Here is a 22,427-nt window from a genome sequence, read left to right as displayed (position 1 = left end):
AAAAGTAAGGAGACCCAGAGAGAACAGTCATGGTCAACAGCCATTGTTGTGCTAAGCCTTTGAAAACTCCAGCGTTCTCTTTATGAATTTCAAGCAGGGCTTTACAAGTGCACAGCGGCAGTCCACCAAACAGGAGGCCTTAGTGGGGATTTCAAGACACTCCTGCCCACCCAAATTAAAGAATGCCTTACCCCTCCCTTACCACGCCCAACAAAGACTTGCCAAACCACAGCCCTGGGGCAAAGTTTCTTTACTTTTATGAGCACATCCAGATGTAATGTATGTATTTCAGGGGTTTATCCTGGAACAATTTTATCTATGCCAGATAATATAGGGTTATTTAATTTATTAAGAAATGAAATTATTTACACACAGCTTCCTTTAACTTAAGTGTAAGTAACTGCACCAATCATGACCTCCAAGGAGGGACATGAAATGCCAGTGGAAAAAAAAAACCAAGATATAAAGAACTGCTTGTCCTTTCAGTATTTTATTTCCTTGAATGTATATTTATGATTCTACCTGGATGGTCAAGCTTCTGAGCCATTTCCCCTTCTTTCCTATTTTCCATTTTTCCTATTTGGCATCACTACATAAAAATACAAATGAGCTTTGAAGGAAAGCAGACAGGCCCGGCCTGCCCAGAGGAGTCTTAGACTCCTGGAGCCCCTGGCGAGCTCACAATGAGATGCACCAAGAAGAGAAACTCCAGAGGTGTGATAATGTTCACTTTCCAGAACCAGGACGAACCACAGTGCACATGTATGACTTGTGACCAGAAGGTCTTGCACTTATACTAAAAGAAAAATTGAAATTCAATGTTAATGAGAATGACCACTTGGCACAGGCCAGCTGCAGGCAGGGAAAACCACCAGCCACCCACCTGTCCCTCCGCCTCTCCCTCCCTTCCCCCCTCTAACTGAGCAGGGCAGTTCACACTCTGTACTCTCTCCCAGAACTGCCCCAGCCACCTGTGTGATGTGGATGGCCACTTGGAACACGCAGTTCTTCCAGTGACCAGTGGCAGAGCAATGAGGACCCAAGAGGAAGGTGAAATCGTTACCCAGAAACCTCAACACTACTTATTTCATCAATGCTTTTCTTGAAAAACACGAGGCTTAGGACATGGGATGAGGTGCCATCCTCAGCACATACATGGGAAGTTAAAGGAGAGTTTCAAAGATGCACTCGAGTATTAGGTGGATTCATTTAACATATCTATCAGACACCTGCCATGGGCAAAGCATTCTATTGTACTTGTTGAGGGATAAGATGGATATTGTAACACTTTTTGATTCAAACTTCCCTGTTTGACCTGAGGATACTTCCAGGGTGAAGAAGAAAGCCCTGCCTTTATGGTGCCTGATCTTGTTTTGGAATTGCTCATGTAGACCCCCTTGCTTTCTACTTCCCTTCCTGCCCCATTTCGTTAACCTGGGAAATCATTCCCAGAGACCCCACCCCCTTCCAAAGGACCTGGGCACAGGGGGATCATCTGAAGCCCTCTATACTACATTTCTGCTCAACTCACGGGATTCCTGAAACCCCTCTGAAAATAAGGAGTCAAAAATGAAGCACGTGTAAACCTCAGGACAAGCCCCCCACGAGAGGCAGTCACGCAAGCAAATGAGCACCACCAGCCCCACTGCACCTCCCACCTCCTCGCCTACTCTGAACGCACCGTTGCACAGGGCTTACACAGTCAGAGTGCAAACCCACACCTGATACTAAATAAGAGAAAAGGGAAGAAAAGAATCAAAGGGGAGACCAACACAGAAGGAGACAGAGATTGAGACCAATAGCAAGGGAAGGGGGTGAGGGACAGAAGACAGGCAGAGAGCTGGAGGCCTATGTGGGGATGGGGGAGGGGAAGCAGGAGGAACTGATGGACTGGGGACCAAGAGGTAGGAGAAGAATGGAGTGAGGGGCCAAGAAGGAGAGGAGAGGAGGGTGGAGGTGAGTTGGAGAAGTGGAAAGAAGAAGGGATGGGGAGGGAGATGTCCCAAGGAAGCGAGGGGAGAAGAGAAACCAAGAGAGAATGAACGACATAAAAAAAGACACCCGGAAAGCCTTTGGACACTATCGGCCATTCCTTCTGCCTCCCAGTGTGCCCCGCCTCTGCAGGGACCGTCAGCAGGCAGGCTCCCCACCCCAACACTTTGTGTGCACACAGCCCTTGCCAAGGCAGCTGCTTCCCAGCCACTAGCACCCCACTCCCCAATCACGCCTCTCTTCCAGAATCTTCACACGAGATGCAGATGTCAACTGGAGCTTTCAGGTCCTCCCCGGATGCAATGACAGAATTTTAGGAGCAGTCTTCACATCAGTTCTTAGCAATCTGAGTGATGTTTCCTGCACGAACACAGGGGCTTCTGGGCACAAAGGTAATAAGGTGGCTCTGATTAGCCTTGCCTGGAAGGAAGCATCGAGGGGAAGGTTAGCACCCTGCAAGGGTGCTAAGGATGGTGGATGGGTGTGGTCTGGCAACCCCCAGGGCTGACTGGTCTGATCAGATGGTCTATCTAAGCCCTAGAGCAGGTGAAGGTCCGTCAATAAGAAAAACTCTTCGAGTTGATAATGATGATGTGATTGTTCCCCAACCTTCTTCCCAGGAGGATCGGCCTGCCTGCATCTTGAGCCATTTGGGGGATAAAGGCAGAGATTCCCTTATCACCTAACTGAGTCCTCCCCATTGTTCAAGGCTCAACTCAAAACTCATTTCCTTCAAGTAACTGCTTGGCACAAGTTTCATGGAACGTTTTTTTCTATGAATTTAGTGCGACCCATACTGTTGATAGCTCCCGATTTAATAACGATCATGGTCATATTTTTCTAAAAGCATTTTACATGTTAGAATTACCTACCCAGCGGGACTGAATGCTTTCCAGGGCAGCAGTGCTTCATGGAAAGAGCCTGTGGGCTCTGAATTCAAACAGACCTGGACCCTCTGTCCTTATCAAGGTGAGGAGGACCTAACGTCCTGAGGCTTGGGTCCTGAGGCTTGGTCTCCTCATCCGGAGGAAGGGAATACAACAGGACTTCCGTTGGGCAAGGTCACTATTCTGTCAGGTAGTGTCCTCCCACCTAGACTCCTGGGGGTCAGCGGTGGCTCAAAGCCAGCAGAGCAGAGTCAGGGAGAGCCTCACAGCCCCCAGTCCCGCAGTAGATTCCCTGACCTCATTTGTCCCCATGGGTGAGATTACTGGCGAACACACAGTGACGACATCCAGTCTGTCATCTCAGAAACTGAGGCTGCCTCCATCTCATTCATGCCCTAATTTTCTCTTCCTTATCATCTCCTTTCCCTTCATCAATGGGCTGACATGAGAGGACACATCAATTCTCTAAGACTCCCTGCAGAAAACTACCATTTTCATGTCCCCAGTTTGGAAACCTTCTCATACGCTGGAATTGAAATAAACTTACATCAGCACAACTCCCAAGCAAACTGTTTCATTATCAACATTCTCACCAGCCCTATTTATTTAATTTTAAATAACAGGAGTATCTTTTTTGCACATACACATATTTTTTAAAAAGTGCCTTCTTACTCCTTGTAAAATCGTAACAATAAGTATTCTTCTATAGGACAGCTGAATAGTTGCTTAGTCTTTGATTCCACAGATACATCATAATTTGCCTAACCAAAATACACTGTCAAATATTTATTCTTGAGATATATATATATAGTTTGGGGTTTTTTTTTTTTCTTTACTATTTTAAATGACTATCCTTACACACACATCTTCATGCACATCCATAATTATTTCCATAGCCTAAAATCTGAGAGTGGCATTGATTGGCCAAAGGCATTTTTACGGTATTGTTTTACATAATTCTAGGAAGGTTTTATCAGTTTACATGACCACCAGTGGGCGTGAATGTTTCCAATTCCCTCTGACCTTAGGAAATGGGTCCTCACACCCTCTTTTGATAGTGGTGGTGGTTAGTGGTAGTGATTTTACCTTACTTTTAATTTTTGAAGAAATTTTCTGGTGCTCACTGTTAGCATCTCATACATACCAAAGGAACCGAGGACTAAGCCCTTACTCAACCAGAGAGAGGACAAGAGAACATGTCTGTTGGGCCATCTGTGTATATCTCCTAAAAACAGGGTCCTCAGCCAGAGTTCAGTTCAACTCTGAATACAGCTGTGTCTTCAATCACTGCAAACCAGGATCTAGTCCACTGTCTGGCCATGAGACCTGCCTTGCTCAGTGAATGAAGAGATATTTGTTTATTATATTTATAGCATCCCAAAATATAAAGAAAATAACTAGAAATAGGGCAGTTTCTGGAATTAGTAATGTTCATTACCAAAAGAAAAAGAAAAAGAAAAAAACAATCACCTGGCGTGTCTTTTTTTCTAATGATTTGGTTTTTCCAAACCTGAGTTTTCCCTCACCAAATAAACAAAGGAAAGATATTTTATATTAACCGCATGAGGGAAAGCAAGAGCTTCCTGCATGATGCTAACATCTACTACAGAACACAAATCTAATGTAAGATGCATCAAACAAGGACAAAATCTCTGGAGAACAGATCCAGACAGCATGTTGGTGCCATGTAACTTAGAGCCTGTGCCAGCATCTCCATTATAAAAATCCTATCATCCAAAGCCATAGCAAGCCGAATAAGTAACTAATAATTAAGGTGTCCTTCTCTTAGTCTAGGAAAATAATTTCAAAATTAAATTGTACACATAGACATGAGGGAGCTATGCCATCGGTAACGTTAATCAGTTTGGAATTTACCAAGGACTCTCTACATCCCCAACCCATTTTTCTGACCTTATCTGAATTTCAGTACTTTTCATTGTGTACTATTGTTGTTACTATTGTTGTTTTAGGGAAAAAACTCTCTCCTAGGAGTCTTAGAATATACACATCAGCGTTAAAAAGATGCTGGAAATCATCTAGTTCGTACCCTCTAATTTTAAAAATAAAGACACTGTACCGCAGAGACGTTATAAATGGCACAACCCAAGACTACATAAATAATGACTTAATTCCATCTCCTCTGACATCCTATTATAGCTCTGTTTTTGTATTATTTATATACAACTGCCTTTTATTAGAAGAATATGAAAGCATGAACTATACTGGGCATTTGTCCTTAGGAAGCAGACCCTTATAGTGTCAACTTACGTTGGGTGAAATTTTATAGAAACACAAAGCTAGCTTTCTCCTAAATGTAGATGTCATTTAGATATTAGGAGACAACACAACTGAATCTTGGAGCTGAATGGATTTTAAGTATTTTCCAGCACAACTACTTTCACATATGAGGCAACTGAAGACCACAGAGGTTGTGACGTATAAGGCCACCCAATTAGAGGAGCAAGGCCAGTATTTTGTAACTCCTGGTTCAAGGGTCTTTCTACCTCATCAAGCTGGATTTTCTGTATTACAGTCAGGTGCAACACCTGATATTTTTAACTTATAAAAATCTTGGATGTTATAAAATATCAATTCATGACCCACTCAATGTCTAAGGCTGTGCACCATGGCCCTCCTATTTTTGCAGTCACCTTCCATAGTTTAAGGGTAACTTTTTCTCTCAAAGTCCAGGAGGTCCACTGATTTGAATAGGCAAGACAAAAATACAACAGCCCTGGCCCCTTACGGTAGAAGATGAATTAAGTCCTGAACAGCCAAATAATGCTGAGGACACAGGCATCCCTGTCACTAATGATCAGGTGAAACTTGCTCTTATTTGCTCCTTCCTTCTGCCTCTGGCCGCTTGTCAGAATCTTTCTGGCCAGGCTGCACTGACTGAGGACTGCTGCCCCCAGCTCATCCATCTGAGGGTTAACATCCTCAAGCCAAAGCCTCCTGGAGTCCCATCCCTTGGTGATACAGTGTCAGCATCCTCCCCTGCTACTATCTGTGAGACTTCAATTAAGCCACATCCCTCTTTGAGCCTCAATTTGCTCATGGATAAAATGGCAGCATTTGCTCCAGCCCTACAATCATACGGTCTACGAGTTAAGGGAGAGTTATTTTCATAAAGGGGAAGGAGGGGGCGAACTCAAGTGGCCTCTCGATATACAGCATTTGAGTCCTGATCCTTCTTTCTCTGTCTTTTGCCAGCCAAGCCAGACAGCCTATGGGGGTGGAGTCACATTTTCAAGTGGGTGGGAGAACATCTGAGTGGAAAGCAATGCATGATCCCCAAAGACAAAGGGCCCTTCCAAAGACTGGAAGGGCCAGGGAGCGATGGGCAAAAGATAGAAAAAGCAGAGATTCTCAGGAACAAAGAAGGAATGACTCCCAGCCTCATATGGGATAAAGCACTCTTAAGGCACAGGCTCAATCCTGGATTTTATGCTGCCAGGCCAAACGTTAGGAAGTCGCACACACGCTGGATGAAACGCTATAATTACTTTGCTGCTTCATTACACTGATTTGGGGCAGCTCTGTAACAAAGGTTTGCTGCAGCCCACCCAAAGGATGGAGTACACGGTGACCTATAAAAATCCCTCTGCGTGTCCCCCTGGAAGATTTGTCCAAATGATGGCCTCAGCCTGCCCAGCACTGGGGCATATACATAACTCTGAAACTACCGCCTGGAGTTGAATTCATAAACCTTACTTCCGAGCTGTTACCAAGCTCAGCCAGCCATTGTCTACCTCCCCATAATTCAGAGCCCTCTATGGGGCACCCTTCACATTTGTGGTCACATCAATCTGTACATTTATTATGACACTTTTCTGGCAGGTGACAGGAGAGGTTTTGAAGAAAGAGCAGCAAAAGGACCACGTGAACTAGTGGTAGCACTGCCTGTTCCAAACCCATATTATGGTAATACAGAAGAACACTGAACTTAAGCTTATGCTACCTATGCTCATATGAAATAAAATAGATGTGGTAATGTCACCATAGCTCTAGTCAGGGTCCCTAGATCTTGCACTACTGTCATCAAGATGACAACCTTGGGGCTTCCCTGGTGGCGCAGTGGTTAAGAATCCACCTGCCAATGCAGGGGACATGGGTTCGAGCCCTGGTCCGGGAAGATCCCACATGCCACGGAGCAACTAAGCCCACGCGCCACAACTACTGAGCCTGCGCTCTAGAGCCTGCGAGCCACGACTACTGAACCCATGTGCCACAACTACTGAAGCCCGTGTGCCTAGAGCCCGTGCTCCACAACAAGAGAAGCCACCGCGATGAGAAGCCTGCGCACCGCAGCGAAGAGTAGCCCCTGCTCGCTGCAACTAGAGGAAGCCCGCGCACAGCAACGAACACCCAACACGGCCAAGAATAAATAAATTAAATTAATTAATTAAAAAAAAAAGATGACAACCTTGATTTCAAATTTTTATTTATTTATTTTTGGCCGTGGGATCTTAGTTCCCTGACCAGGGATTGAACCTGGGCCCCAGCAGTGAAAGCGCCAAGTCCTAATCACTGGACTGCCAGGGAATTCCCAAGATGACAACTTTAAAAAAGTAAAACTGCCAATAAAATGTGAGACCCCATAAGAACAAAAGTCCATGTTCCAGCAGTGTTCACCTACAGAAATTCTACTTTTTGCCTGGAAAATCTCTAGAATGCAATAACCTCCCTCCTAGGCCCACTGGGGGCTTGCAGAGAGCTCTGGAAAGCCTCAGAGTTGGCAAAAAGGGGAAGACTCAATCTAGAATCCAAAACACTGCTAAATGCAGAGTTCATACATACGACACAAATCTGGGGCATTTCAGAAGATACGATGAAGAACTAGATCACCAGTGAGGATAAGACATGAGTTCCCATTTGTGCTTCTTCTAAATAGGTCACACTGAGTGACTCCTTATAGTGACAAAATGTCAATGATTTCTCCTCAGTCTCAGAACTGGACTATATTTTTAGTGTTCTCTTTTTTAGTGAGCAACTCTATGGGTTACAAACACTGGTAAAATCTGTAGCCACCACCACAATCAAGATATAAAACAGTTTCATCACCCCCAAAATTCCCTTGTGCCCCTTTATAGTCAACCTCTAATCCTAGCCCCTAATAACCACTGATTATTTTTTTATAAAACCAGACTGTATTATAATATAAATTCCAACACTGTTTTAGACTTCCCCTTAAATATTTACCATATTTCATTGATTTTAAGACATAACCTCCCCTCACACACCCCTAGATTAGAATATTTTGAAATTATTAAGTGTCTTACAAACAATGGCATTTTACCATTATAATTGAGAATAATTTTTCTTTTTAGAGGTATATAAAATAACTGTGTCATAATTTATGGTGCCTTTAAAAAAATCAGTGAAGTATAATATTAAGTTTTTCATTTCATAACGTTCATTGGACACTTACTATGTGCTACACATCCTATTAGGCACCAAAAGTACAGAAACGAACAAACGTGGACCATAAGGAACTATCACTCGAGAGGAGATAGAAAAACAATTATAATATAATGTGGTAAGGTCTGTAACAGAGGGCTATCCGCTCAGCAGGACTGAATAAAATTATCTCTTCATTGGCCAACCTTCTTCTTTCAGACAAAACTCCGCCCCCCCCCCCCAGTTCATACTGTTCCTCCTTCACAGGAAATGAGGAGGGAGGAAGTACCATTCAGCCCCACTCTGCTCATTCCTAGAATGAGTTTTGGCCACACCATCTGACATAGCTCCTAGGAACCATCCAGTGACTTCTTCCACAATTCGCTGCTGTGGTAGAGGAGGCTTATCTTAGTGTGCAACAGCTGCAAGGCTTTTATGGCCATGCCCAAAGACCAAAAATAAGCACTCAGTCTGTGGGAGGCGGATGCCCCAAAGCTTTCACAGACATGCTTCAAGGTCCCCAAATTCTTCCCTGGACAAATTTTAGAGCAGAAGGAAGAGAGGAAAAGTTAGTGTCCTTACCTGGTTCTTGAAAGTGTTCTTCATTTGATAGAGTTCTAGACAAGATAAGTATTAATGCTTCTTTAAATTGGTCAAAATGCACCTAAAAATAAACAATTCAAAAGAAATTCAAAATAGTTTCCACAGCCTTAAGGAAGCAATTCCATCTACAAGGTTCCAGAACCATTTGTTAGCATCTGACAGCCTTGAAGTGAGTCATATAACCTGTTTTTGTTCCCTTTTTTCTTCATTTCTCTAAAGCACTAAAGGGAAAATAGGCTGATCGTTTTACACGCCAGTGTCACCAACACTAATATCAATATTTATTCAACCCTGAGGGGGAAAACTACACAGCAAAACCCTCTTTATAAACTCAGAAAAAGACAGGTTTTGAATTCTTAGCTCCTTTAATTTTTCTAAACAAGACCGGAAGAGAAATATGTTAGGTTAGGTACTAGAAAAAACTTTCCAAGTAAATGATCCTCTGTAACAATGTCCCAAAGATGCTTTCATCTCTTAAGATATTCTAGAAGAGGGGAAACTACCTTTCGAAGATGACTTGAAATACAGTCTTGCTTGAGGCAGGAATATGTTATATATTTATCTCCCAAGGCCCCTGTAATTCTATAAACCAATAGAAATCAATAGCACACACAAAGAATAAAAGAACCTTGGGAAGCATTCTCCCAAATTCTTAAAAATACAATTACCTTGACTGAAGTAGGAAAGAACCTGAGTTTCATTTAAGTGAATACTCAGAATTGGGATATTACTTTGGTTAAAGGGATAAAATATTTTTCTTTATGGTCAAGTACATTCTTCTAGAACTTAAATTTACATGATCTCACCATGCGGCAGAAGGGAGAGATGGTATTTCTTCTCATCATAATTATAGTTTAATAACGTGGTGCCTATTTATACAGAACCCTGTATGTAAATACAAAGTTGGTAAATTTATAACTTGTGCTGCTATGGGTCTCTTTAGACATCATTACAAAACGTTGCCTAGGAGATTAAATATAGTGACAGATAAAAACCACTTCTGAATTAAATGTGGAAAAGCAGCAAACCTTGTTAGTTATCTAAACAACGAAGGAAACCAATCATATGTCTTATTCATGCAAATCAGTGCAAAGGAGAGGAATCCACTGAGATTCATATGTCATAAAATAGCATATGCTTGCAATTTACCACTCTCTCCCAAAGAATATGTGATTTCTCTACCATATTCATTTTGATTACTTGAAATTGCTTTCTAAAATCATATTCCTTTAGATCACACAGACTAAAAGTCAGCATATTTGTGCAGCCAGAGCAGAAGTCTGTTCAGGAAGGGAGGGCATCTGCTAAAGAGCCAGGGTGGTACAATCAATGAAGGACTCAAAGATTACAGAATTATAAACTGTGCTAATTAGGTTTCATAGCTGATGAATCACGGAAAAGCCTGGGGGAGGAAGGAGAACTAGGTTCCGCCAGAGTCAGGGATGGGCTTCAGGCACCGTGGCATCCAGCTTCAGTTACCGGGGGCAAGGCCATCTTCCCAACCAGCCGGTCCACAAACAGCAGCACCTACCCAAGCCTCTCCCACTCAGGGGCATCTCCCACCCTGGCATCTACTATTTCCTACCAGAATCAGGCTTTCCTCTTAGGGTGGGCAGGAGAAGGCTGAGGAGTGAAAGCTCTAAGCTGGCGCAGCTGGGTGTAGGTCCTGACTCTGGCTCAGCCACTGTGAATTGGCTCAATTACCAAACCTCTCCAAGTTTTAGTTTGTTCCACTTGAAAAATGGGTTATCTAACAACTCATCTTGATGATTCACTCAACAGATATTTATTGGGCCGCTGCTATGGGCCAGGCCCTATCCTAGGCCCCAGTGATAGAGCTGCCATGGAGCACATAGTCTCAGGAACTGTCACAGGGAATCAGGCAGGTACTGCTAAGGGCACTGCATGAATTTTATGTTATTTATACTACCGCCTCCCTCATAGTGGCTTTAGGGAGATAAAATGAGAGTTATGTAAAGTGTCTAGAACTTCCTGGGACTTGCTAGGTAGTCAGCAAGTGGTAGTTAACACTACGAACAGGACTAGTAACGGGGGTGACTGTTCTCACCACTTTCACAGAGAAACAAGGCCATATTTCAAGCAAAGCAACTGGCCGTGAGAGTGACCCAACCAGCCAAGTGGTAGGGCGCGGGTGACAGCAGGAGGCCCAGGAGCCTGCCTCCCCCCAGGACCTGTGCAGCTGGCCAGCATCAGAGAAATGGATCCGGTCTGCTGTGTTTAGGGACCCCAACTCCGAGATTCTCCTCTCCCTTAGGGTATCAGTGGACATGACCCGAATGAAACCAGAGTCCCTCACTGCCACAGTAATGAGTTGAATAGAAGGAGGCTCCTGTTTCAAAAGGGATGTGGTTGCCTTGAGACTTTCACATCCTTTATATCTGACTCTGTGGGTCTCCTCAACGTGTCAGTTTTGATAGAGGTCATTGGAAAGAGCCCTTCGGAATTTAGTCCTAACATAGTTCAACTCGGCGAGGATTAGCCATGCAGGTAACTCAGGGGTTTCTGTATCTCAAGTTTACTTCCCCAACCTCCAAACATGACAAAGACGTCAATAACCTGGAAGTTAATTCTAACCAACTTCTAAGACTTTATTATACCAGATTCAAGGGACACTTAGGCCTCATACAAACACACCCAATTCTGAGACAGTATGTACCTCACTGACATAGAGGTTGCTCCTCTCTCAGCCTCAGTCCTCTAGAGCATGGCAGACAATCGGGAAGCGAACAAGTGGTGTCCAAAGCTGAGGAAGGTGTCATAAGGCCCACTCACTCTTCTTGTAGAATATGCCCTGGAACCGACTCAGAAGCTATTTCTTCTTACTCTACATGATTTATTATCAGCTTCATTTTCCTGCTTCCCAACCCCCTACAGATTAGAAACAGCAACTAAAAGACAGGGACACTTCAAGGTAAGTACAAGAAGTAGCTACTGACATACTGGGATTGAGAGAAGACATTAACTATCCCCCCTCGAACAAAAGTAAAGTATAATTTTTTTATACTTAAAAAAAGTTTAAATTTTTTAAAAGACATACGCACTCAAAACCTAATAGGCTGGGGTCATTTAGTATTGAGGCAAGGATCTACGTGCTGCTAGATCCTTGAGGATCTGAGGGTATTGTTCTTATAATACAGAAGAATAACTGACAGACCAAGAAGATTTTAAATGATCAAGAATAACCTCGTGATGTTCATTATACTATTTGGTAGGGTAAAATTTTAATAAAATTTTCTCAATCCCCAATGGTTAACCCCTTTTTAATTTTTTTAAAGTTTGCCACTAAATGGGGTAAGAGATCCAGTTATTAGAAAATTATATTAATGCGAGTTCTGGGAGCATTATTGTAGGCTCATTCTTTCCTGGACATTTGGCCAGTTGAATCTTACAACATCCATGAGAGACGGTCAAGGTCCCTCCTTTGAACTGAGGGGAGAGAGGCTCAGAGGAAGCATGTGCCTTGCCCAAGGCCACCTGTCTTGAAGTGATAGAGTTACCGGGAGAACTGAGGCCTTCTGAATGGACTCATCAAAGTCCAGCCACCCTGCCTGCCCCAGGCCCTCTTCACTCCTGGTCTGACCTCTCAGGGAAATCCCTCTGCTGCTCCAGGTCAAATCCTCAACTTTACACAATGTCACCAGGTACAAAGTAGGACACTAGGGACTCAGAGGACACAAGAGCAAAAGAATACATAAGATTCTAGAGTGTGGGAGGGTGGAATGGGGAAGAAGAGAAGAAAGTTGATTAGTAACTATAATACAAGGCAGAACCTAGCAAATACTTTGAGAGAGACAGAAAAAGCTCGTAGGGGCCTCTGATAAATGAGCATGTCCTAGTAGGCCAGCAGGGAGGAAAAGAGGGACAGTTTTGTGACATTGGACTTCTCCAAGATGTTCACAGGCAGAGCTTAAAGGTTTCCAAATGGACTTAGGATGTATTAAATCAGCCACATTTTAGAAGGAAAAAAATCTATAAAAAACTAAACATGGGGGCTTCCCTGGTGGCGCAGTGGTTGAGAGTCTGCCTGCCGAAGCAGGGAACACGGGTTCGTGCCCCGGTCCGGGAAGATCCCACATGCCGCGGAGCGGCTGGGCCCATGAGCCATGGCCGCTGAGCCTGCACTTCCGGAGCCTGTGCTCCTCAACGGGAGAGGCCACAACAGTGAGAGGCCCGCGTACCGCAAAAAACAAACAAACAAACAACGACAAAAAAACTAAACATGATTATTAACTCAGGGGTTCTTCACAATCCAGCAATGCCTATCTGGGTGACACCCTTCCTCCCCCACAAAAAGAATCTAAAAATCCAAAACAAAAAACCTGGCAAGCTGATCAAAAAACAATTGGAGCAGCTTGAAGTCTTAAACTGACCTTTATTTTCCTTCTTGTGAGGGCAGAGACACTTGACCCTCTGCTTTAAATAGCAGTAAATTCCACATCTTTCAAGAGAGTTGTCTAATAGAGGCAGGTGACTACTATTTTCCATCAATGCTCATGAATACAGATGGGGCAGAAAAGCCCCTGAGGGCACAACCCAGAACCGAAATGTGAATAAACGCCCTTATTGTGAAGAAATGCACGTCAGTGGGCTCACTCAGTTCAGTCCCTGTAATTTTTAAGTACCATTTTTTCTCTTCCAAGGGAGCTTTACTATTGTATTCTGTTAAAATTTAGAAATCTTCAGAAATATACAATGCGATTAAATCTCACATGGTAACCAGCGAGAGCCATGTGTACCTCGATTGGTACCCCCTCATTTGAATAATAATTGCCACCATTCATTTTACAAGCATTCCTACACCTTGTATGCCTCAAAGGGCAGTTTGCAGCAATGGGAAAATTACATGACTGACTAAAAACACACATGACATTTAAACTAAATTAACAGGAAGACTAGTTAAATCTGATATTTTTTGTCATGTGTCCCCACCGCTTAATAGAAATTTACCTCATCACTTTTCCTCCCCAAATTTCATAGGAATGCTTTTTGAGAAACACAATTTGCCTTTCTGAAAAAATAATTTAAGCACATGATAAGAAACAAATTCTACTTCAAACCACACACAAAAAACCCTGTAACAAAAAAAAAAAAAAAAAAACCCCGTAACAGGAAGTAGAATGAGGGACTTAACGTTGCATAAAATCATCTCGAGCAATCATGGAGATCAGATGCATATGGTTTCCCCATGTGTGCAGGCAGCACTTCAAACAGACCTGAGATGACAGGGCTCAAGCCAGCGTTCAACAAAGTGGGCTTATTAGACCAGACAAAGGCCCACGTAACTCTCATCACACTTAGGAGGTTTGCAGCTATTAATACACAGGGAAATCAAAGAAAGGACATTCAAAACATTAAGTGTTAGCTAAAATGGGTACAGAAATATGGACTCACCAGAAGGTCAATGTAGAGGAAAATAACTGACAGCATTATGCAAAGAGAAATGACACAGAAGAACAAAGAGACGTGGTTTCATAATGAAAGATAGAGTTACAAATGTTTTCTCCTAAATACAGCATTTAGGTTTTTGCAGCTTAGTAGTCATTTACTGCAGACAACGTGGAGAGAGGCAAAGGCCATTTTAAGAGATGGGTTTGTAAAACCTAAAGCGACTGTGTGAAGTTGTACTCCAAGATGGACCCAAGGAGCCCTGCCTACAGATAGAAACAGATGCAAACCACCGCCACACAAGAGACTTGCTAGCAAATCCATTCCCTACTCTAATGAGCTTTCTCAGAAAATCACTCCTGGGAAGTCACCATTTATCGAAAACCCACTCTCAGTGTGTAAGAGATGGAGGGGGGCAGTGTACAGGGAGACACAGGACACAGTAGTTAACTGTGTTCCTGGCTCCTAGATGGGCCTTTGATACACATGCTCTAAGTCAACCTCAGCCCAATCTTATAGGGAGGGTATTATTTTTCCCATTATAGAGATGAAGAAACTGAGGCTCAGAGTATTTAAGATAATGTACATACATGGCTAAAAAGTGGCAGGAGTCAGTACTTGAATCCAGGTCTGATTCAAAGACTGCTCCAATAGCATACGGCATCCATGTGGTGGGGGAGGGAGTTTGAGGATGGGGGTGGGTTGCAGGGGATGGAGAATGAGATCCATATTTGCATATGTAGAGTCTGAGGAGGCTGTGGAGACATGCATTCAAACTCAGGGACTGGGAAATCTGGGTTCCCATCCTGATGCTGCTTCAAATGAGTTGCCTGACCCCAGACAAGTCACCATCTTTTTCCAAGTTCTCGGTTCTAGGTTTCTCTGTCATACAGATGAACACTGAAGTTTAAAATCTGTGCTGGACACTGAAGAACCTTAAGTCCCCTCCATCCAAACAAGAAGCTACTCATAAAAGTATAAATGGAATACTGCAGAAATCTAATGAGCATTCCTGATCATACTTTCTCTGGTGGGAGTGACAGTCATTACTGAAATAAAGTAGGTAGAGAAGAACAGCCATTTAGCATTTGCTCATACCTCTTGTTGAGAGCAGAAGGCCTTCCCAACAGGCTGCTGGAAGGCCAGCCCTCCCCTTTGCCCTTGCTTTATGTCAAACTAAATACCTTGCGAGGTTCACAGTATACAACACCAAAGTCAATTTTGCAGTGAGGTTGACAAGAAAGTGTTAATAAAGAAAAGATGCAAGTCTTGCAGCCTCTTAATCAGAAGGTCTTTTTGTTTATAAATGTGAACTATAGACCCTTAGGAGTTCAAATCAACCCCACAGAGTCACAAGACCAAAATGGAATTAGAAAATATCCCTCACTGTTTCAGGTTAAACAGTAAGATAGATGGCAAAGGTTCAGACATTTAAGAGATGTAATGAGAAATGTTCCCACCTTTCCCTCCAACTCATTCAAAAAGCCCAGATCAATAATATGAAACAGGGACTTCCCTGGTGGCGCAGTGGCTGGGAGTCAGCCTGCCAATGCAGGGGACAAGGGTTTGGGCCCTGGTCCGGGAAGATCCCACATGCCGCGGAACGGCTGGGCCCGTGCGCCACAACTACTGAGCCTGCACTCTCAGCCCAAGAGCCACAGCTGCTGAGCCCGCGTGCCACGGCTGCTGAGGCCCGAGCGCCTGGAGCCTGTGCTCCGTAACAGGAGAGGCCACTGTAATGAGAAGCCCGCGCACCGCGACGAAGAGTGGCCCCCACTCGCCGCAGCTGGAGAGAGCCCGCGCGCAGCAACGAAGACCCAACGCAGCCAAAAATAAAAATAAATTAATAAATAAATTTATTTTAAAAAATGATAATAATAATATGAAACAGGAGCATGAACATGGGGTAGTTATAAATAGGCACAGTTTGATGATCAAGGGTAGTTTTGCACATAGAGAACAAGTACAAATAATCACCACCAGAAAGTACCGCTGTACTTCTGATTCACTTTTCAAACAGTTAAAATGTATGTAAGTGAAAGAAATCTTAAAAAGCTGAATGAAGTGGAAACAAACCAGCAAATGGCCATATACAATTAATCATGATGTTTATAAAAGAACACAAGCCCTTGAAAATGAAAACTGCAAAAGCTGAGTGGAATTATATACTTGTACAGTTATCAAATTTTAATACAAAAAATTCCAAAGTGCCTTTGATGACCAAAGTCCACACACCTATGGGACTCTGGAAGCCAATGGTAAGTTCTGCTACCATGCGGCTTGTTCTGATTCTAAAGAGTGTCAAGAACATGAAATATGTCAGCATCTAGATTCATATTAAAGAGCAGAGCAGGGAAGCTCAGGGGATGGAGGGGGCAGCTTTGTCTCAAAGTCAGTATATTCAATAAAGAAAGGAAAATGTATTTCTAAAGCTGGACCTAACTAAATAAAGGCTTCAACAAAATCAAGGTAAATTATCATCTTTAGTTTCTGCTTTTTTTTTTTTTAGGTTCTGATTTCTAATAAAGGAAATAGAGAGGCATGTGGAAACACTTCCTTTAAAAGGCACAATACACAGGAAGCAACTACAATTGGAATTAATTGCTTGGATGGAAACTTGTTCAGTAAGTGAGCTAACATGGTTCCCTTTCTTTTTTTTTTTTTTTTTTGCGGTACGCAGGCCTCTCACTGTTGTGGCCTCTCCCATTGCGGAGCACAGGCTCTGGACGCGCAGGCTCAGTGGCCATGGCTCACGGGCCCAGCAGCTCCACAGCACGTGGGATCCTCCCAGACCAGGGCACGAACCCGTGTCCCCTGCATCAGCAGGTGGACTCTCAACCACTGCGCCACCAGGGAAGCCCGGTTCCCTTTCTTAGATGTTTGTAGTATTTACTCCCAGTACTATTCACCTGCCAGGAATGTTACCTGACCAGACTATAAGTTCCTCAGTGTTTCAAGGAACCCCTTGTCTTGGGGGGTCTGACCCACCTGACAGGTGCTTAACTGATGACAAAGATATGAATGGAGCTCTTTTGATAACCTAGTAGGAAACACCTACCAGCAATGTCCTCTTTCCTTTAAATCTGTGATCCACAATCTTTGGGCATTCCAAACATTTATAGGGTAACCACCATGCTCAGGGGTATATGGTTTCAAGTTATAAAGCAAGATCAGACAGATTAATTTGAGGGTAAATGGCCCATTAGTAAAATGCATGAAAATGGCAAGTCAATTTAAGTTACTTTCCTTGACAACCATCATAAGAAACATTAGGCTTTAAAAAAAAAAAAAGGACAAGAAGTTATGAAAGATGGATCTTAAGATAAAAAATAAACAGATAATATTCTTAGTTGAGGGAGAAAATGCTTTTTACCTTATTTCTTTTTCAACAAAAAAGATTAATTCAGCTTAACACCAAAGGAGGTAAAACTTAGATGTTTTCTTTTATTTAAAAATTATACTTGTTATGATATAAAAGACAAAATTAAAACCACAAGCATCCAGGAGGCTGATGGGTACTAATGTGCTCCAAAAGCCAATTTAATGGAAAACTTTAGTTTACAATAAACGTAAGTTGCACTCATACCATAAGACCATTAGAATGCTGACATACCGGACATACACAATACATATTTTTTTGAATTAACGAATAGATGAATATATTTAGGTTTGCCATGCTGTTATTTCTTCCTCCTTTTTTATTAAACCAAACTGCTAACTCTTACATATTTTTCTATAAATACCATCTAAAGAGAAGAAAGACGGCTGGTATTAGAAACAGCTTACAATTTTATAATTTTACAACTTATGATTCCTCTTCAATATATCAAGATGGTAGAACTTAGATTTTTCTTTACAATTTAAAATTGTAGACCATACAGAGTATCTTAACAGCATATGGCCCAGTTTATGTGATCATCTGAGAATAATTCAGCTTCATAGAAAATGCAAATCTAACAGTAGTGCATTAATTCATGCCAACCCTGCTCTCAAGACAACCACCAGGGACCTCCCCCATGAAATCTATATGCATACGTCTATTTAACTTTTATCACTGGCTCACTAAGTAAATATCAGGCTATAGACCACTTAGGTATTCATTATTCGCAGGCGAAGAGCAAACGTAAAGGCGGGCTGGTAGTGTCAAGTCATTAACGAATCTATCGATAACTGGTCCCCCGTTTTCGTCTGCCAAAGGAGGGCAAAGATGTGTAGCATCTGGAGAGCAAGCTGTCGATCTGCTGCCAGGGAGCAATCTGTTTACAGCAGCGGGTTCCACATTTACACTGGCTCTCAAGGAAACCTGAAGTTGTATTATGTCTTCTCCGACTTTAATAGGTGTGAAAACAGATCCCCACTTTGATACTCTTCCTCAGATACCCAAAAGACTGAGATCCCCAAGGACGACAGTGAGAAACGCTACTCTGTTGGCTCCCCGAAGTCTCTGAGATTGAGGCAGAACTAGAAAACATTTGAGTGCCTTACATGATGAGAAGCAAGTAGTTTAATTCCTCAAAGCTCCCATCTCTATTGCTTTCAAAGCAAGATTTTTAGCATTTGTCTAGGGATCACGTGTATTCACAAGCAGCTAATGCCCCCAAAGTTACCAAAAATGGTTCTAATTTTACAAAACCTCACACTTTCTTTAAGTGTGAGCCCTGTTAAACGCCACCTCCACGGTGCCAGGCCCCCAAGAACATCATTCAACTTCAGGATGATTGCCACTCCTGTCCATCTCACGTCACAGAGAGCCAATACACTGCACTGTATCTGAGGCCACCTGCCCAAAGCTTCAGCTAAGAGACAGTGAAAATGAAATGAAGAAAAGGAAGTTTGGTCACTGGAATAAAGTTGAGTTTCACAGCTGCTTCCTCAATTTATACCACGTGATAAAAACGGACGTCTACAAAGTGTCAGCGATGGCAGCAACAGAGCTCAAAAAGTATGGCCCATTTTTCCTTCTCATCATGCAAAACACCAGCAGTAAGATTCAACTCAAAGCCATACAAATGATGCTCTCAATTTTAATTATGAGAACTGAAGACACTGCCAGGTCAAGACATCCTTCCCACTAACAGCAAGAGGGGAAAAAAGGACCCTTCTCACCTCTTACTCATCTGTGACTCGATCTAAGGGGAGAACGTGACTATTTGTTTTCGTATGTAAAAGCTAATATCAGTACACATGCACACCCCTGTTGGAAGCAAGTCGTGCTGGGTTTTAAGTAAAACTGCACTTACCCTCCTGTCTTATTTCCTGGGTGAAAGGTTTAATTAATACTTTACCCTAGGAACAATCCTCACGAGAAATAGCTTTATGGGGAGTGAAAGTCGTAACAGCAAGCTGCTCTTCCTGGCAATGGCAGTTTTCTTACTGTACTTTCCTTCACTTCATGGAAATCTCAGCCCCCTCTCTTGATGAGTGTGGAGTCCATAAAATGATCCACAAAGAATAAGGAAAGCACTGGAAAACATCCTCTTGTTACCTTTTTCTCTTTTCATCTGAGAGGCTCAGAGGACACCTTCATTCCAGAGCACAAATTAAAGCAGGCCCTCATCACAGGAGCAAACTGCGCTGCTAAGTCACACCCATTACTTTTTATTTTTTCCTTTTTCTTTTTTCTGTTTATCAGGTTAACAGCTAAGAGCACACACCTCCAGGATGTTAGAAACAAGTTGCAACACTTGTGGTTCGCCCCACCCCCAGCGCCCGGGCAGAAACCACACCCACTTCCCAACCCCCCACCCCCACCCCGCGTCTTCCCAGGCCTTACCCTGCCCAGGAGGTTGTCCTGAAGCAGCGTCTCTTGCAGCACCGGGGCCACCTCTTCCAAGCTCAACATGTGGCAAAGGTCGGTGAGTTCCTCCTGTCCCAGGGACCCGGTGCCCGTCGTGTCAAAACTGTCAAACAGCTCCTTGAGTCGGGCCTCATGCTGGTCCTGCTCTGCCTCATCCATCCCATCGCCCACAGCGCTCACCTGTGCGGGACAGAGAGGGGGATGGGTGGTGGCAGCGCTGGAGTCCTGCCACCGCCCCTCCACTAGCCACTCCTACCCCTGCTAGCCCCTTGGGAAGAACACTCTGTGTGTCCCAGTCCCCTCATGCTGGTCCATCGGGACCTTGTGAGGGTCAGCAGGGTCAACTGCTGTACACCTCCCAGTAAGACCACAGGTCCCTCCAGAACCCGGTCCAGGCCAGGGGAGCTCCCACACGCACTCACACCAGGCGCACATCCACAGGGTCGGGTGCTGGTGGGGTAATGTTACCAGAATGAGGGAGTCCCGTGGGCAGAAAGGTGCCCTACTCTCCTGGCCGGCGCTCAGGCAGGCAGCCAGTCTGTCAAACTCAAGACAGAAAGCCGTCTTAAGAGACCTCTCAGGACTTAGAGAAGGTGAAAAGCCACTTCTGACATCCAGTCCTTCCAAATGAAGCGATCGTTAGCCACAACAGACTGCAGGGCCAGAGCTTCCACGCAACTCAGCGGGCTCCAGAGGACCTGCCAGATGTTGCAACTTGCCAAGCCGTTTCCCTTCTCTTTCTTCAGCCTACTGCCCCCCACCGTAGTCAGACTGGAGGGCTGCAGCAAAGAGGCACTGCATGAATACGTCTGATACAAAACCACTCCCTGTTTACATAACATCAAACACTTCTTACATGAGTTCCTCAAAAAGCAACTCAATTAACTTCACTGGTGCAATTACATGAGGTGTGACAGGAAGAGTATTCCCTGAAGCTCGCTTCAGCCCCAGGGAGTTTTAGGTAATGCTTAGTTGCCTAGAGAAAGGGGAAAACACAACTGCAGCCTTTCAATGAGGTTCGAAGGAGCCACAGACCACATGTGAATCACACAGAATCTCAGGACCCTCCACTACCTAGACAGTCTCCCCTCTGTACTCCTGGTTAATAGGTCTTCCATCTCTCTGATCCACCCTAACCCCAGACTTTCCATTTTTCCACATTTCGTGGGATTTGTGAAAACACAGAGTCATCAATATCTCTCAGAATCTTTTTTGCTAAAAATATATATTATAAAATTCTAGGTCCCTCAATACTTGAAGAATGAAATCTGGTTTTTTGCTTGCACAAAAATTCACTTTTAATGTGTTGGGTTTTCCAACGGAAGCCTGAAACCTTCACATGTGAAGGTACCTTCACAATGATGCAATGGAAGCCAAACAGAACATATACCCTTGAGAGGGTGACCTCAGCCATCTCAAAACAAGGCTCGCAGAACCAGCCCCTTGACTATAAAAAGCAGCACCTTTTTAAAAAAGTATTTTTCTTGCCAATATAATTTTTTATTGTGATAAAAAACACCTAACATGGAATCCACCCTATTAACAACAGTTTAAGTATGCAGTACCGTATTTGTTCACTACACACGCACTGCTGTACAGCAGATCCCTAGAACTTTCCCATCTTGCATGACTGAAACTCTATACCTGCTGCCCAGCAACTCCCATTTCCCCTCCCGTAGTCCCTGGCAACCAACATTCTACTTTTAAAAGCACACCTTTAACTAAACCAAGTCCTGGGTCAGAAAACTCTAACTTAGAGGTTATGTTATAGGGAAGATCATTACAGCATGGGAACCACACACGTTAAGATGCTGAATGCAGCCAGACCTGAAAATAAGCGAGCCTTCTGTAACACATCGGTGCTGCTCGAAGCTGGGTTGCTTTCTTTTCAGAGACAACTGTTCAAAACATGACAAGCTAAAACAGAGCCAACGACTATCCCAAGGGTTTCAGCAGAATGAGGTGAAGTCAGAATATGGATCCAAACAGCTGGGCCACTCATTAAAGCAAAGAGGTAATGTTCTGGTCCAGGCTCCTGGCCTCCCAGGTCTCTTCTCCTAATTATCAGTTTTTCTATTACGGTGCTGCTAGCTCTGGCTGCCTTCCCAGGGTTGGTCTATTGGGTTAACTAATCACCACATAAATGTTTACAAAATAACCTGAGAGTGCTAAATAAACATCAAAGCATCAGAAATGAAAAGCCAAGGTGTTAAGCTAAGCCTCAAAAGTTAGGAATTTAGGGGCTTCCCTGGTGGCGCAGTGGTTGAGAGTCCGCCTGCCGATGCAGGGGACGCGGGTTCGTGCCCCGGTCTGGGAGGATCCCACGTGCCGCGGAGCGGCTG

The 22,427-nt window shown here is 43.6% G+C and overlaps 1 protein-coding gene across 2 annotated transcripts in view; it reads right to left on the bottom strand.

The window, feature by feature from the left end:
* NIN (ninein) overlaps positions 1–20,244 on the bottom strand; it is a 94,353-nt gene extending 74,109 nt beyond the window's left edge. For both annotated transcript variants that reach the window (XM_065872978.1, XM_065872979.1), the window contains exons 1-2: positions 20,062–20,244; positions 8,862–8,943 (exon numbers count right to left, since the gene is read on the bottom strand). In XM_065872978.1, the coding sequence (XP_065729050.1) occupies positions 8,862–8,943; positions 20,062–20,244 (265 nt within the window). The remainder of the gene's footprint in view (positions 1–8,861; positions 8,944–20,061) is intronic.
* Between the last annotated feature and the right edge of the window lie 2,183 nt (positions 20,245–22,427).

Source organism: Phocoena phocoena, chromosome 2, assembly GCF_963924675.1.
Source record: "Phocoena phocoena chromosome 2, mPhoPho1.1, whole genome shotgun sequence".
Taxonomy (NCBI): Eukaryota; Metazoa; Chordata; class Mammalia; order Artiodactyla; family Phocoenidae; genus Phocoena; species Phocoena phocoena.
The sequence above is the reverse complement of the archived record's forward strand: the minus strand, read 5'-3'. Positions and strand labels throughout refer to the sequence as shown.